Genomic DNA, 15,085 nt, shown 5'->3' with positions numbered 1-15,085 from the left:
AAGTCTACCTGCATGATGCGCCCCTCCGCCGTGCCCAGGTGGGCAACAGTCACATTGCCCTGGGCCTCCACGAAGATGGAGGTGAGCAGAACTCCGACCATGTGCCCATTGAACAGATCCACCTTGTAGGGGGCCGTGGTGACCAGGGTGGGCTTGTTCCAGCAGCTGGTATCCACCACCGGAGACGAGAGGTTCACCTGGGACATCACACAGTATTAGCTCCCTGCAACACCTCCCCCGCCCCCCCCGTCTTCCTCCCCCCACGGCTGCCCGGTGTCACACATGGACCTGCCAGTGCTCCCACTGCATCTGGGGCCGCTGCCCCCGTCCTGCCACTCGCTGCTCCCTCTGCCAGCCACCCATGAGGAGGGAGCAGCTGGGGGGAAAGGGGACAAAGCGGACAGGGAACCCACTGCTAGCCCCAGCCTCTTCCAGCTACCCCCTGCCCGGCTTCCTCCCACCACCACCAGCAGTCAGCTCCACATTCCCACCCATACACCCCAACCCCCAGGTACCACCCAGCCCCCCAGTACCACCTATACACCCCCAACCCCCCAGCACCCACCCATACACCCCCTGAACCCCAGTACCACCCAGCCCCCCAGCACCCACCCATACACCCCAATCCCCCAACATCCTAGTACCACCCATATACCCCCAACTCCCCAGTACCACTCAACCCCTCCATACACTCCCGTGCACCCCCTGCACCACCCAGTCCTCCAGCACCCATCTATACATCCCCCAACTCCACAGCACCCATCCATACACCCCCTAATATCCTTCCCCACCCCCATACATCCCACCTTCCACTACGGGGTGCATTGCCCAGGAGCTGAAGTTGATACAATCGACAAATACAAAATGAACTAAGTAACTGATTGGCCCAGAACATCCCCCATGGAGCTACACAGAACTTGGCAACTGCGGGTATGGGTAGCCTTTGGACTTGGCACTGGCTGGGCGAAGAGCAGGGGATTCCCCTGATCTCCAGCTTCCATTTCTGCAGAAGCCTGGGCCAGCTGGGGATCACCAGCAGCTAGGGAGACCTGGCCACAGGTCCAGCTGTTAAGCTGAGGACAAGAGATCCTGCAAGGGAACAGATACTGCCGGCAGCTGCAGGGGAAGCAGCAGCTGCTGGGCATTTGGAGGAACGTTGCGGCGGCGGCTGCTGGGCAATTTTAGAGCCGTTTCCCCTGCAGGGAAGTCTCTCTTGGGATAACAGGCAAACTCCCTGCCTTGATCCCAGAGTTTCCCAGCCCGGGAAACTTGTGACACACACACTGCTGGATGGAGACCTCCTGCCCTGGGCCCTGCAGCCAGCGAACCGAACCTGAGCTGCCAGCGCCAAGGGCTCCCAAAGGAAGCTGATGATCAGGGCGTAGGACAGACAGGGAGGAGAAGGACAAATGTCCTCAACGTTCCGGGTCACATAGCAGCGCCCTCGGAAACCCATCTCCATCGCCTGGCCCAGAGCCACATCCATGGGCCTGGCACGGATGGCCCCACAGGAAGGCTCCATGGGATCTGATGCAGGCCATACCTGGGGGTGAGGCCACTACTGCTAGGGCCCTGCTAGCTAGTCACCCCAGGGGCAGGTGGGACCACTGGCACCAGCACTACCTCAGCAGGTGGGTCAGAACACACAGGTGAAGATTACAATCGGAGCAGGGTGGCACATTAAGCCTGTGACGGGACATTCAGGACCGGGGTCATAGGAAGCAAAGCCCCCTCTGGTTACAGCCAGAGGTCCCGGAGATGAGGATGCAGTGCTTCTGTCCTGCCTCGCATTGGCTGTGTACCATTTGCTATCCCGCTGTAGAGTCCTCGGACAGCTCCTAACTTAAGTCCTGTTTGCCTCTAGCTTGCGCGACTCAGCTGTCTTGCCCTGGAGTCATAACACCCACCCCTTCCTCCATGCGCATTAGCACCCGACCCGGCGGAAGCAGGCCGCCCAATTTCCCTGCCTTTGGGACTCGCACAGCTCCAGGCAGCTGCTGCGGAAGAGGAGGGCGGCCGACTGTAAGCAGAGCGTGAGCTCATGCCAGGCGCTTTTGGGAAATGGACGAGACATCTGGCAAGAGCTCAGACTCAGTGTCCTCCCACTCCCGAAGCAGGGGCTTGAGGCAAAGGGCTTGGCCTGACCCTGCCATGCACAATAGTGGAAGGAAGGAGACGAAGCTGGACCGAAAGGCCACAGCAGCCTCTGTGTCTGTGGAGGGAGGATTTTCCGTCACACTCCCAGGAAACGTGGGGGGTTCCCATTCCCTCCAGGGCAGAACTCCCAGGAGATGAAACCGGGGAAGGGCAAGGAATCCAGCTGAGATCAGGGCTCGGTACACAGCCTCAGGCAGGGCTACTCTTAAAAATCCGATTGTCCCAGCGACGGCACTTGGCTGGGAAAACGTCACCCCAAGCACTGTAGTTTTGCTGGCCTAACCCCCAGTGCAGACACAGCTAGGCCAACAGAATTCTCCCTTTACCTAGCTACCACCTCTCGGAGAGCTGGATTCACTCCAGCCATGGGAAAACCCCTTAGCTGGCATAGGAAGTGTTTAGGCTGCAGCTCTACCGGGGCACAGCCGCAGCACCGTAGCTGTGCGGCTGCAGACACATTCCAGCCCACCCCTCTCCTCTACCCAGTCACAGGGCAAAGGGCTGCCCTGCTGCGCCCTATCCCAGACAGCCTCCACCTCACCTCATCACCCCCCTCCACACCCCAGCCACCCGCGGCATTTCACAGCCTCCAGGGGCTGAAGTTCACCGCCATTGATTCTTCCGGCACGGGGAGCTTCCCCCTGCACATCTGCACCTGCTTAGACAAAATCCAGCTGTGCTCTGCTACTGGCAGACACAGAGTCCCACTGGGGGGAGCAGTAAGAGCACAGCTGCAGGAGGGGCTCCCGACAGGACTCCAGTCGCCAGCACTTCCCATCTTCACAGCGCAGCACACGACAAACCATGGCACAGGAACACCAGGGAGGTTACACAGCCCGGCCCTCAGACATTAGGAAACAGGACATTAAAAGGCGCCCGTGGACCTTGAATTCGGCCCCTGGGGTGACTGCATTACGGTGCAGTCTTTAATTACAGGACCACCGTCCGGCTTCCCCACGGGTGAGCGTGTCACAGCTGTGCCCTAACGCACGTACACAAGGGGCCAAAGGCTTTCAGATGGGTCACCAGCAGGGTTGGGACTGTTAGACGCACTGCACAGACCTCTGCCCCTGGAGCTACCCACATCAGTAGTAGGTTGTCATCCTCTCTCGGGTCAGGAAGATGAGACGCACGCTTTGCTGGGGGCTCCTAGTTAGCTGCTGGTGGTAGAGGAATGGTGAGATGCAGGGATCTCTGCTTCCATTCCTGGGCTTGGAGAGGAGCCCAGACATTTCTGACATTTTTCCCAAGCTGTCCCATCCGCTCCAACCTGTCCCAGTCCTGTCTCTTCCCCACCCCGGCTCCTTGCCTACCCAGGCTGTCTCCAGTCCTCAGGCTTCTCATCCCAGTCCCTGTCTCCTTGTCCAGCCAGTCCCAGTCCCTCCTCCAGCTACTTGTCCAATCTGTCTCTCTCCTATCCCCAGGGCTGGTGCCCTAGATCCCTTCCCAGGCTCCTCAGCTAACCTGTACCCAGTGAATCCCCTCGCCAGCCCCATGGCCCAGTCTCTTGGCCTAGCCAGTCCCAGTTCTCCTCTTGTACCTAGCTCCTTGTCAGATCTGTCTCTATCCCACCACCCATTCTCCTTGTCCAACCAGCCTCAATCCTCCAGACCCTCATCTGACCCAAATGCCTCCCTCAGTGGCTCTCAGTCCTCATCTCCTTGCCCAAGCAGTCTCAGTCTCCCCACCCCAGCTCCCAGCCCAAGTCTCCCCCACACTCATTCCAGGCCCAGTCTCCCCACGTTAGTCTCAGACTCCTGGTCCCAGGTTACTCCTTCCCCTGCTCCCCAGGACTGGCTCTTGCCTCTTTGCATTCGACTCAGCTTCCTGCTCCCCAGGACCTGGACCTCCCCAGGAGCTGGTTGCCGGCACGGGGGCTCTGAGAGCGCCCGAGAGCCCAGCTCCTGCCCTCGATCCCTCTGCCCGGCTGGGGCCAGGAACAGCTCTGCCCACCCCCTGTAGCCTGGGCTGGAGCATCAGATGCTCAGTAGGAAGGTGGCTGCGCAGACTGGGAGCTCTGGGGCGATGGAGCATGCTCAGTGAGGGAGAATCTCTGGCCACCACTGCGGAAGTCTTCACTGAGCATGTGTGAACTGTAATGTTAAAACTCTTTGAACTTAGCCAAGTGTGGGAGGATTTTCCTGGGGACAACAAAAGGCACCTCCCTGACACAGGGCGACCCCGTGTCACGTCCCTGCTCCAAAGCATGGGGCCACTAGAGCTGGCCATGCAAAAGGTCACATGCAAAACCTCAACCTGACCACACAGAAACAGGGGCTGCTCCAGCTACAAGCAAACTAGCCAGCTGCCTAGGATTTCTGGGAGACACACCGCGGACCCATCTACTGGGGGAGGGAGGGAGGAGGTGAGCTGCAGAGCACTAACAGCCCCGTGGAAACCCTGATGTGTTAATAAACAATTCACAACCCCCACAAACTGCTCCATGGTGGAGTGCAGACAAGCCCTATGGGGGATGGGGCGGGAAGGCCCCTGGCACAATGGCCACAGACAGCGAGGGGAGAGGCCTGGTCCCTCCAGTGGGAGGAGAGGGGAGGCCCTGGAGAGTGCAGTTTCTCCCGTGGGAGGAGAAGGGGGGAGGTCCTGGCCCCCCTCTTTAAATGCCACTCCACCGCCCCTGGGCAACACAGCATGTATTTCCCCAGCCTCGTTCTTGGAAACAGTTTGATCATTTTGGCTGGAAATTCCTAACAAAATTCAGGCTGCGGAAGACACAGGGCATGGAAAATTAAGCCCAAACGGTTAAAATTTGGCAAAGTTATAAGTAACTGACAATGGGGTCTTATAATAGGAAATGCTGGGTAGCCTTCCCAATAGGCCAGACTGCCAGCCCCGGCTCTGAGCACTGGGGTCGCAGAACAACGTCCCTCCCCTGCTGCCAGCCCTGGCTCTGAGCACTCGTTGCAGAGCCACGTCCATCCCATGCTGCCTGCCCCCAGACCAGCTCCCAAGCATGACAAGGATCAGTCCCAGGAACGCACATGGAGACCACAGCAACCCTCCAGATCAGCCACACCACACAACCCCTGGGGCTGCACCATACCAGCTTCCATGGAGACACCGCCCAGCCCTGAGCTAAAGACCAACCAAGACGACCCGTCTCGAGCTGCTTGGAGTGTGGGACCGACAGCACCACACAGCTCCTGACCCGGCAGCTCCAGAGCTTAGAACAGGACCCTGTGTTTTTAAATCTGGCGCAGTCAGCTGTGGAGTGACTTAGGCCTCACCTTTCTTCTCTGGCAAGCCTGAGGAATGTGCACAAACCCCCTGGCAGTGTCCCACACCCACACAGAAGCCTCTCCACTGCCTGGGGCCCTGGAAGCGAATCCATGATGGGGCTTGGCCTGGAATCCAGGAGACTAGCTTGCGCGCACACACACACACACACGCACGCACACGTGCGCACACACACGCACACCCTTCCCAAGCCCAAGGTCACCTGACACCACCAAACATTTCCTCCTGGGGCTCCAAGGAGAACAAAGCCATTCATACTGCCATAGCCCCGTGGCTCTGAAACAGCCTCCCGACACTTAGCACTTGTGCAAGCCGGAGCGCTACTGGATAGACTGATCTCCCCGAGCTGCCCCAGCACCACGCCAGACATGGGTATCAGCTCCGGGTGAGGGAGAAGAGCAGCACACTGCCTAGGGAGGAACCTGAAGAGGGTTAGGAATTCTGCAGGGGAGAGAAAGGGCGCCAAGAAGCACCTGGCACCAGGGAACAGGAAAGGGGGAGCTGGCCTGGATCCTGCCAGAGCAGAGTGTCCGCTGTATGCGCGCACATGAAATCAGAACTGGCCTATGTTGTCTCACTGTCAGCACACAGGTGTCACCCCAGGAGAACCACCGTACTGGACATAGTCAGAGGCGATGCTGGGGCAGCCTCCTCTGGGGGGCACTCATTCCCCAGAACCTGACTCCTTGCGAAAATTTCCCCTCCAGGTGGGTCAGAAATAAGCCATGCCCTGGCTCTGCAGCCGGGAAGTGTCGTGCCAGCTGCTCACCACCAGCCCTGGCGTGTAGTCGAGCGAAGCATGCTAGAAACAGCAGCGTCGTCACAGCAGTGTGAGCATTGGGCCGGGCACCCCAGTACGATCTCATCCAAGACCCTAAGTACATACTCGGGAGGGTGGCCTATCCCACTGTCCATGCTGCAGCAACTACACTGCTGTTTTTAGCCCACTAGCTCAATCAGAGCCAGCATGGGTCTGTCTCCTGGGACTGGAAATCTCACCTCCAGCCCCAGCATAGACACACCCTCAGTGTGAGAATTAATCAGGTTTCAGCAAATGGCACATTCTGTTTCTGTCAGACTGCCAGGAAACTCAGATGGGCTGAAACCCCATTGAATTGGGCCCTGGACTTGTACAAGGCACTTGCTGCCCAGTGCACTCAGACGACAACATGCTGCCCTCCGGAGAAGATCCCAAGGTTTCAAAGGGTTGGGCTCAGCTGCATTTGTGTCACACAAGCTCCACTGTCATAGCTCCATCGCAGCAGCCCCAGGGGTGGTCTCCCCATACAGCAGTGCCATGGGATGGCTAGCGAGAGTTGTCCTGGCCACAGAATGCTGAATGCACATGGCGTGGTCCCGGGCTGAGCTCCAAGTCAAGACCCCTGCACGGCACCATCACTGCAGTCAGGGGATGTGTTCCATGCTCTCGGCCCTTCCCCATCAGCAGCTCCGGGCGCCCCAGATCTGCAGCACAGAGATGGGATTGCTGCGACATGCTAGCCAGTGAGGGTAGCAGCTACTGAGGGAGGAGAACATAGCCACAAGGCACCTTCACCCTGGGGGCCTGCACTCAGCCACTCTCACAAGGAGGGGCCTGCAGGTTCCACGCCACACGCTACTCCCAGCTCCAAAGTCAGGGTCAGTCAGTACTCGGGCACGGGGGCAGCGGGACACAGCCTGCAAACTGACCTCTGCACCATCTCTGAGACAGAGCTGGGAAGGGCCAGAGGCAACAGAGGTAAAGAGGTTGCAATGCTGGCAGACCACAGGGTGGAGCATCCCAGACCCAACACAAAATCTACACCTGCCAACACAACCCAAAACGTGGAAGCTTTTTACTGCCAATGAACAGAACTGAAAATAGCCTCCTAGCCCACCAAGGCAAGCCCAGAGACTTCCCATCCCCAGGCCTCACCCCAATGCGGTGTGGCTTAGGGCATGTTTAATGCTCTGGTGTCACATCCACAGGGACCAGCGCTGGGCAGCTCTCCTATTAAATATTAACATTAACCAGCCCCTGGGGAGTTGTTCCTTCCATTGCTTAGGAGCAGCTGGGCTAGGAATGGAGCATGGGACACACCCACCCAACCTGGAACTCTAGGCAGGGAATGTAAGCAAGCTGCAGCCAGTTAGCTGAATGCTAGAACAGGCCAGATCCCTAACCACAGCTCCAGGAGAGCACTGATGTGGGCTGTCTGAGACACGCCCGCAGGGCTGGGGCACAGCAGAGTGAAACTCAGGGCTCACCCTCCCTGGCTGTATCTCCCTAGAAAAGCTGGCACTAATTCCCCTCGTATTTCTGTACCTACAAACACAATCTCCAGGGTGCTCCCCTCCCCACCCCTCTTTGCAGCCCCAATTCCCCTGCTGCCCAAGACCCCGGGCGCAGACAGAAGGTCTCTGAGGCCCTGATTGCAGAATGTGATTATGCTGCACCCAGCAGCGATATGGCCTTGTGGTGGGCAGGACATGGGGGTATTTGAGCTCTCTGAGGATCCAGAGGAGTGGGTCAGATTACAGGGCAATTAGCAGCCGCAAGCGGAATCCTAAATCAGAAGCACCTCTCGCACCTGTGTGCGCTCAGCCTACAGCTAGGAGAGCCCCAGACCTGGCACTGTTGTCCCTGACTTAACAAGGCCAATGCACCAAACACAAGGTTACAAATCCCCTGTGACTAACTGTGCCAAGTGTCACCCGGTGCACTTGCTGAGAGGCCTGCGGTAGGAACATCCAGATGGGGCAGTTCCCAGGTGCAGCGGTGAGAGCTAATCAGAGACAGCAAACATGCAGCAGGCTACACACCCTGTCTGCGTCTGCACCGGGTGAGTTGCAGGCAACTGGCCTCTCTCCATGCCTGCTCTGTCCCTGCTCCCTGGAGCTCAGCACTGGCTCGATCCTGGGTTTTCATATCCCGCAGCTCACTCTCCGAGTGGCTTAGGACACTGCCACCAGTCTGCAAGGATGGTGCCGATGCCCCCAGTGCTGCAGCAACAGAGCATGGTGATGCCAGGCGGTACCGCCAAGAAGTGCAAGTGCAGTCAGGCCAGAGAGGCATTACATGGGTAGGGAGCCACCTCCCCGTCCTAGCCACTGTGGCAGTGCTGAGGCCCCTGGCCACACGCCAGCACTTGTTACCTTCCCCCATGGTACAGCCTCCCTGGGCATGTCTGGCAGAGCCCTAGCAATTCTTGTTCATCCTGCACTGGACAGGAGACAGCTTCTCTCTCTGAGTCACAGGCCCAGACGCCTCCTTGCACCCCCACTAGGGAATCGATTTTCCCCTCAGGCCATAGCAAAGGCTGAACCGAAGATCCCGGCTGGGAGTGTGAAGATCCAGGCCAAGTCAGAAATGCAGCGAGGGGCCAGCTGGGAACTGACCCTGCTGGAGTCGCTGGGGAGAATTGAGTGTCCTACTCTGGGGAGCTTGCTTTTCCCCTTACTCTGGGCTTGCCTTGGTCGTCAGCCCCTCCATGCAGCCCAGCTCTCTAACGGGCACTCGGGCCGGGCCTTCGGGAGGCCAGGTTCTGCCCTGCCCCCCGGCAGCTGGACGACTCACTGCCTCTCTTCAGTCATCTGCTTGTTTCCGAACAGGGAGAGAGAGGAGATTTAGGGATCAGGACGATGACAAGCTAATGGCGTGAGCCACCTGCCTCCTGCACTCAGCTCTGCTGGCACTGCTCAGTCCTGACCTGCAGCCCCATTGCTGCCCCAGGCAAGGTCAGAGACGGGATAATGCTGATGGTGCCCTGCCCACTCCTCGACCTGGGACAAGGCTTGGGTTCGGTTTGAGACCCAGGCAGCCCACTGAAGCCTGGCTGGATCTGAGAGAGTGCTGGGGCTCCAAAGATCAACCCAAGGGCTGGAGTCACTATTCCATCTGAGGTGGCACTCCCAAGAGAGAAGGGGTAGGAGAGCTGGGTGTAGGTCTGAGATTTGACCAACGTACATGGCAGAGGGGCATTGCTGGCGCATGATGGCATATATCACATTGGTAGATGTGCAGGTGAACAAGCCTCTGATGGTGTGGCTGATGTGATTAGGCCCTATGATGGTGTCCCCTGAATAGATATGTGGACACAGTTGGCAACGGGCTTTGTTGCAAGGATAGGTTCCTGGTTTAGTGGTTCTGTTGTGTATATGCCATCATGTGCCAGCAATGCCCCTCTGCCATATACATTGGTCAAACTGGACAGTCTCTACGTAAAAGAATAAATGGACACAAATCAGACGTCAAGATTTATAACATTCAAAAACCAGTTGGAGAACACTTCAATCTCTCTGGTCACTCGATTATAGACCTAAAAGTGGCAATACTTCAACAAAAAACCTTCAGAAACAGACTCCAACGAGAAACTGCTGAATTGGAATTAATTTGCAAACTGGATACAATTAACTTAGGCTTGAATAGAGACTGGGAGTGGATGGGTCATTACACAAAGTAAAACTATTTCCCCATGTTTGTCCCCCCCCACCCCCCACTGTTCCTCAGACGTTCTTGTCAACTGCTGGAAATAGCCCACCTTGATTATCACTACAAAAGGTCCCACCCACCCCCGCACCCTGCTCTCCTGCTGGTAATAGCTCACTTTAAGTGATCACTCTGGTTACAGTGTGAATGGTAACACCCATTGTTTCTTGTTTTCTATGTATATAAATCTCCCCACTGTATTTTCCATGCAATGCATCTGATGAAGTGAGCTGTAGCTCACGAAAACTTATGCTCAAATAAATTTGTTAGCTCTAAGGTGCCACAAGTACTCCTTTTCTTTTTACAGAAGATCTTAAGTTACAATTTGGGCATCAGACATAAAATATAAAGAGTTGAGCAGGGAGGAGAAAACATAGGTGCCAGTGCATGATTGGTTAAATTTTGTTACCTAGGAGTACTGAGTTAAAGGAGGTAGCTAGTTTTACCTATATAATGTAACAAAAAACAATGCTCTTTGGGAACCATCTCCAGACAGGAATTTAACATCAAATTTTATCTCTCATGCACAAATGCAAGAAGCCTGGGAAACAAGCAGGGAGAAATGGAAGTCCTGGCACAGTCAAGCAATTATGATGTGATTGGAATAACAGAGACTTGGTGGGATAACTCACATGACTGGAGTACTGTCATGGATGGATAGATATAAACTGTTCAGGAAGGACAGGCAGGGCAGAAAAGGTGGGGGAGTTGCACTGTATGTAAGAGAGCAGTATGACTGCTCAGAGCTCCGGTATGAAATTGCAGAAAAACCTCTGGATTAAGTTTAGAAGTGTGAGCAACAAGGGTGATGTCATGGTGGGAGTCTGCTCTAGACCACCAGACCAGGGGGATGGGGTGGAAGAGGCTTTCTTCCGGCAACTAACAGAAGTTACTAGATCACGGGCCCTGGTTCTCATGGGGGACTTCAATCACCCTGATATCTGCTGGGAGAGCAATACAGCAGTGCACAGAAAATCCAGGAAGTTTTTGGAAAGTGTGGGGGACAATTTCCTGGTGCAAGTGCTGGAGGAACCAACTAGGGGCGGAGCTCTTCTTGATCTGCTGCTCACAAACAGGGAAGAATTAGTAGGGGAAGCAAAAGTGGATGGGAACCTGGGAGGCAGTGACCATGAGATGGTCGAGTTCAGGATCCTGACAAAAGGAAGGAAGGAGAGCAGCAGAATATGTACCCTGGACTCCAGACTTTGACTCCCTCGGGGAACTGATGGGCAGGATCCCCTGGGAGAATAAAATGAGGGGGAAAGGAGTCCAGGAGAGCTGGCTATATTTTAAAGAAACCTTATTGAGGTTGCAGGAACAAACCATCCTGATGTGTAGAAAGAATAGTAAATATGGCAGGCGACCAGCTTGGCTTAACAGTGAAATCCTTGCTAATTAAACACAAAAAAGAAGCTTACGAGAAGTGGAAGCTTGGACAAATGACCAGGGAGGAGTATAAAAATATTGCTCAGGCAGGCAGGAGTGAAATCAGGAAGGCCAAATCACACTTGGAGTTGCAGCTAGCAAGGGATGTTAAGAGTAACAAGAAGGGTTTCTACAGGTATATTAGCTACAAGAAGAAGGTCAAGGAAAGTGTGGGCCCCTTACTGAATGGGAGGCAACCTAGTGACAGAGGATGTGGAAAAAGCTAATGTACTCAATGTTCTTATTGCCTCTGTCTTCACGAACAAGGTCAGCTCCCAGACTACTGCACTGGGCAGCACAGCATGGGGAGGAGGTGACCAGCTCTCTGTGGACAAAGAAGTGGTTCAGGACTATTTAGAAAAGCTGGACGAGCACAAGTCCATGGGGCCGGATGCACTGCATCCAATGGTGCTAAAGGAGTTGGCGGATGTGATTGCAGACTCATTGGCCATTATCTTTCAAAACTCATGGCGATCGAGGGACATCCCAGATGACTGGAAAAAGGCTAATGCAGTGCCCATCTTTAAAAACGATCCGGTAAGGAGGATCCAGGGAACTAAAGGCCAGTCAGACTCACCTCAGTCCCTGGAAAAATCATGGAGCAGGTCCTCAAGGAATCAATTTTGAAGCACTTAGAGGAGAGGAAAGTGATCAGGAACAGTCAGCATGGATTCACCAAGGGAAAGTCATGCCTGACTAACCTAATTGCCTTCTATGAGGAGATAACTGGCTCTGTGGATGAGGGTATAACAGGGGACGTTTTATTCCTTGACTTTAGCAAAGCTTTTGATATGGTCTCCCACAGTATTCTTGCCAGCAAGTTAAAGTAGTATGGGCTGGATGAATGGACTATAAGATGGATAGAAAGCTGTCGAGATCGTCAGGCTCAACAGGTAGTGATCAATGGCTTCCATGTCTAGTTGGCAGCTGGTATCGAGCGGATTGCCCCAAGGGTCGGTCCTGGGGCGGGTTTTGTTCAATATCTTAATGAATGATCTGGAGGATGGCGTGGATTGCGCCCTCAGCAAGTTTGCAGATGACACTAAACTGAGAGGAGTCGTAGAAACGCTGGAGGGCAGGGATAGGATACAGAGGGACCTGGACAAATTAGAGGATTGGGCCAAAAGAAATCTGATGAAGTTCAACAAGGACAAGTGCAGAGTCCTGCACTTAGGACAGAAGAATCCCATGCACTACTACAGACCAGGGACCTAGTGGCTAGGCAGCAATTCTGCAGAAAAGGACCTAGGGGTTACAGTGGACGAGAAGCTGGATATGAGTCAACAGTGTGCCCTTGTTGCCAAGAAGGCTAACGGCATTTTGGGCTGTATAAGTAGGAGCATTGCCAGCAGATTGAGGGACGTGATCGTTCCCCTTTATTTGGCATTGGTGAGGCCTCATCTGGAGTACTGGGTCCAGTTTTGGGCCCCACACTACAAGAAGGATGTAGAAAAACTGGAAAGAGTCCAGTGGAGGGCAACAAAAAGGGTTAGGGGGCTGGAGCGCATGACTTATGAGGAGAGGCTGAGGGAACTGGGATTATTTAGTCTGCAAAAGAGAAGAATGAGGGGGGATTTGATATATGCTTTCAAATATCTGAAAGGGGGTTCCAAAGAGGATGGATCTAGACTGTTCTCAGTGGTAGCGGATGACAGAACAAGAAGTAATGGTCTCATGTTGCAGTGGGGAAGGTTTAGGTTGGATATTAGGAAAAACTTGTTCTCTAGGAGGGTGGTGAAGCAGTGGAATGGGTTACCTAGGGAGGTAGTGGAATCTCCTGCCTTAGAGGTTTTCACGGTCAGGCTTGACAAAGCCCTGGCTGGGATGATTAAGTTGGGGATTGGTCCTGCTTTGAGCAGGGGATTGGACTAGATGACCTCCTGAGGTCCCTTCCAACCCTGATATTCTATGATCAAGCTGCTACAACTCTGACCCATCTGCACGACCGTGACGTGCAGAGGCATTGCCGGAACCCCCAGACGAGAGGATCCTGACTGGCCATCGGGTGAATTATGTCTGTATGGTGGGAGTGTTGAGCATAAGAGATTTGCTTGGTATATGTATTCTCTGTGTGTTGCTGAGAAATAGATGTTCAGAGCACAGTTGTATAAGGCTCTCTCACTGGGAAAAAGTCCTGCAGACCCATAGGGCCCTGAGCACCAAGGGAAAGGGCAGGTACTTAAATTGACCAAGTTTCTTCCTGAGCCCCGTGGGTAAGAATAGGTGCCATACACCCTGAGCCCTCGGAAGGGAAAGGATGGGGGTGCCTAAATTGATTGGATATAGGCAAGGTGCCCTGGATTTTTGGTGGGTGACATGGGGGACAGCACCGGGGGCACCCCCTACAGCGCTGTGCTAGGAACAAGCCCTTACCTTGAGCCCAGGGTATAGCACCCCCACCAGGGCTCTGCTGGGTTTGAGCAGGGATGCAGACATAGAGGAGAGACATCACGGCCCACCTTAGCCACAGGATGGGGCTGTTCCCACAGACCCCTGGACATGCAGGTCTTTGGCCAGGCTGCCAGTGCACAGGGGACACAGGTGAGCCCATTTGACCAGAGCCCAGGTGCCCAGGCTGACTCCTTGTTCGAATAACACAGTGCAGATGGGCACCAGCCTCCTCTTTACAGCAGGTGCTGTCCACTGAGGCAGCGCCATCTAGATCCAAGGGCAGCGCGGTGGGGGGGAGGGTGGAAAGCAAAGCTGCTGGAATGGTGAAGGAGGGTCCCATCACAGGGTCAAGGACAGAACTGGCCACCTGCATGCTCTGGGGCGGCATGTTCCCAAGGAACTCCTGTAACACCCTTTGGCTGGCTTCCCCACTGCAGGCGGAGAACTTACACTCTCCAGCCTGATAGAGCAAGCCTAGAGCCAGGCCATGCTGTGCCCACTCCCCCAGCCCAGGCCTGAGTCTCTCCCACCATGTCCCATCCTATTATTTAAGAGTGGATTGGGCTGGGCTTGAATGAGAGATAAACCCAGCCTCTGCGGTGCCCCGCCCCCCACAGCCCCTACTCCTAGGCACAGCATCTGGCTTCAAACGGTAACTAAGTCCACATTCAGAAGTGACAGCCGCTACTTCCCTAGCACTGCCTCAAGGGCTTGACACACGCTCAGGACACAGCCGAGTTCCCACCAGATGGAAGGACAAAACTGGGATCCAGAAACAGAGCTGCTACCAAGGCCTCGCCCTTTACTCTTCCTAACCGCCAGGAATGCATGGGCTGCCTGTGTGCCGGAGTGAGGGGCTTTCCTAGGTGGATTGCTCATCACCCCTTCCTGCCACTGTAGAAATCTTCCCGCAGCCAGAGATCATGTAGCGACAGAGAGGGGGAATGAGTCAGGATTATTACACAATCCGGCAGACGTCGGATTCCAGAGGCAGCAACATCCCTTCAGCTGCCAACACGCTGTTTGTTTTGCTCTGTGCAAACTAACAGGCCGCGCTTATCAGTTCCCAACTGGCCTATGGGCCCATTTCACACCAGAAACCTCCCAAGCTTCCAAACCCCCTCTCTGCAAGGTGCCAGGCTCTCCTGCCGTTTGCCAGCATGGCACAGCCCAGTGTTAAACTGCAAGTTGCCCCGGAACCAAGACCCTGGCCCCCCCACCGCCCCAAGGTGAGCTTGCTCCTCATCTTGCGGGACGCTGCCGAGGAACGTATCCACACGGAGGGGCTGGCCACCTTGGGTGAGCGCTGCCCAGGCTCTGAGCCACGGGGACACCACAGAAGTCAGGTTGCAAACACCTCCCGTCAACACTCTGCAAACAAAACAGGCA

At 55.2% G+C, this 15,085-nt stretch overlaps 1 protein-coding gene across 6 annotated transcripts in view; it reads right to left on the bottom strand.

Moving 5' to 3' along the window:
* Positions 1 to 15,085, bottom strand: part of MST1R (macrophage stimulating 1 receptor) — a 74,837-nt gene that overhangs the window by 27,612 nt on the left and 32,140 nt on the right. For all 6 annotated transcript variants that reach the window (XM_007052683.4, XM_043551380.1, XM_037904486.2 and 3 more), the window contains one exon: positions 9 to 197. In XM_007052683.4, the coding sequence (XP_007052745.2) occupies positions 9 to 197 (189 nt within the window). The remainder of the gene's footprint in view (positions 1 to 8; positions 198 to 15,085) is intronic.

Source organism: Chelonia mydas, chromosome 7, assembly GCF_015237465.2.
Source record: "Chelonia mydas isolate rCheMyd1 chromosome 7, rCheMyd1.pri.v2, whole genome shotgun sequence".
Lineage (NCBI taxonomy): Eukaryota > Metazoa > Chordata > Testudines > Cheloniidae > Chelonia > Chelonia mydas.
This window is presented reverse-complemented; position numbering and strand designations above follow the sequence as displayed.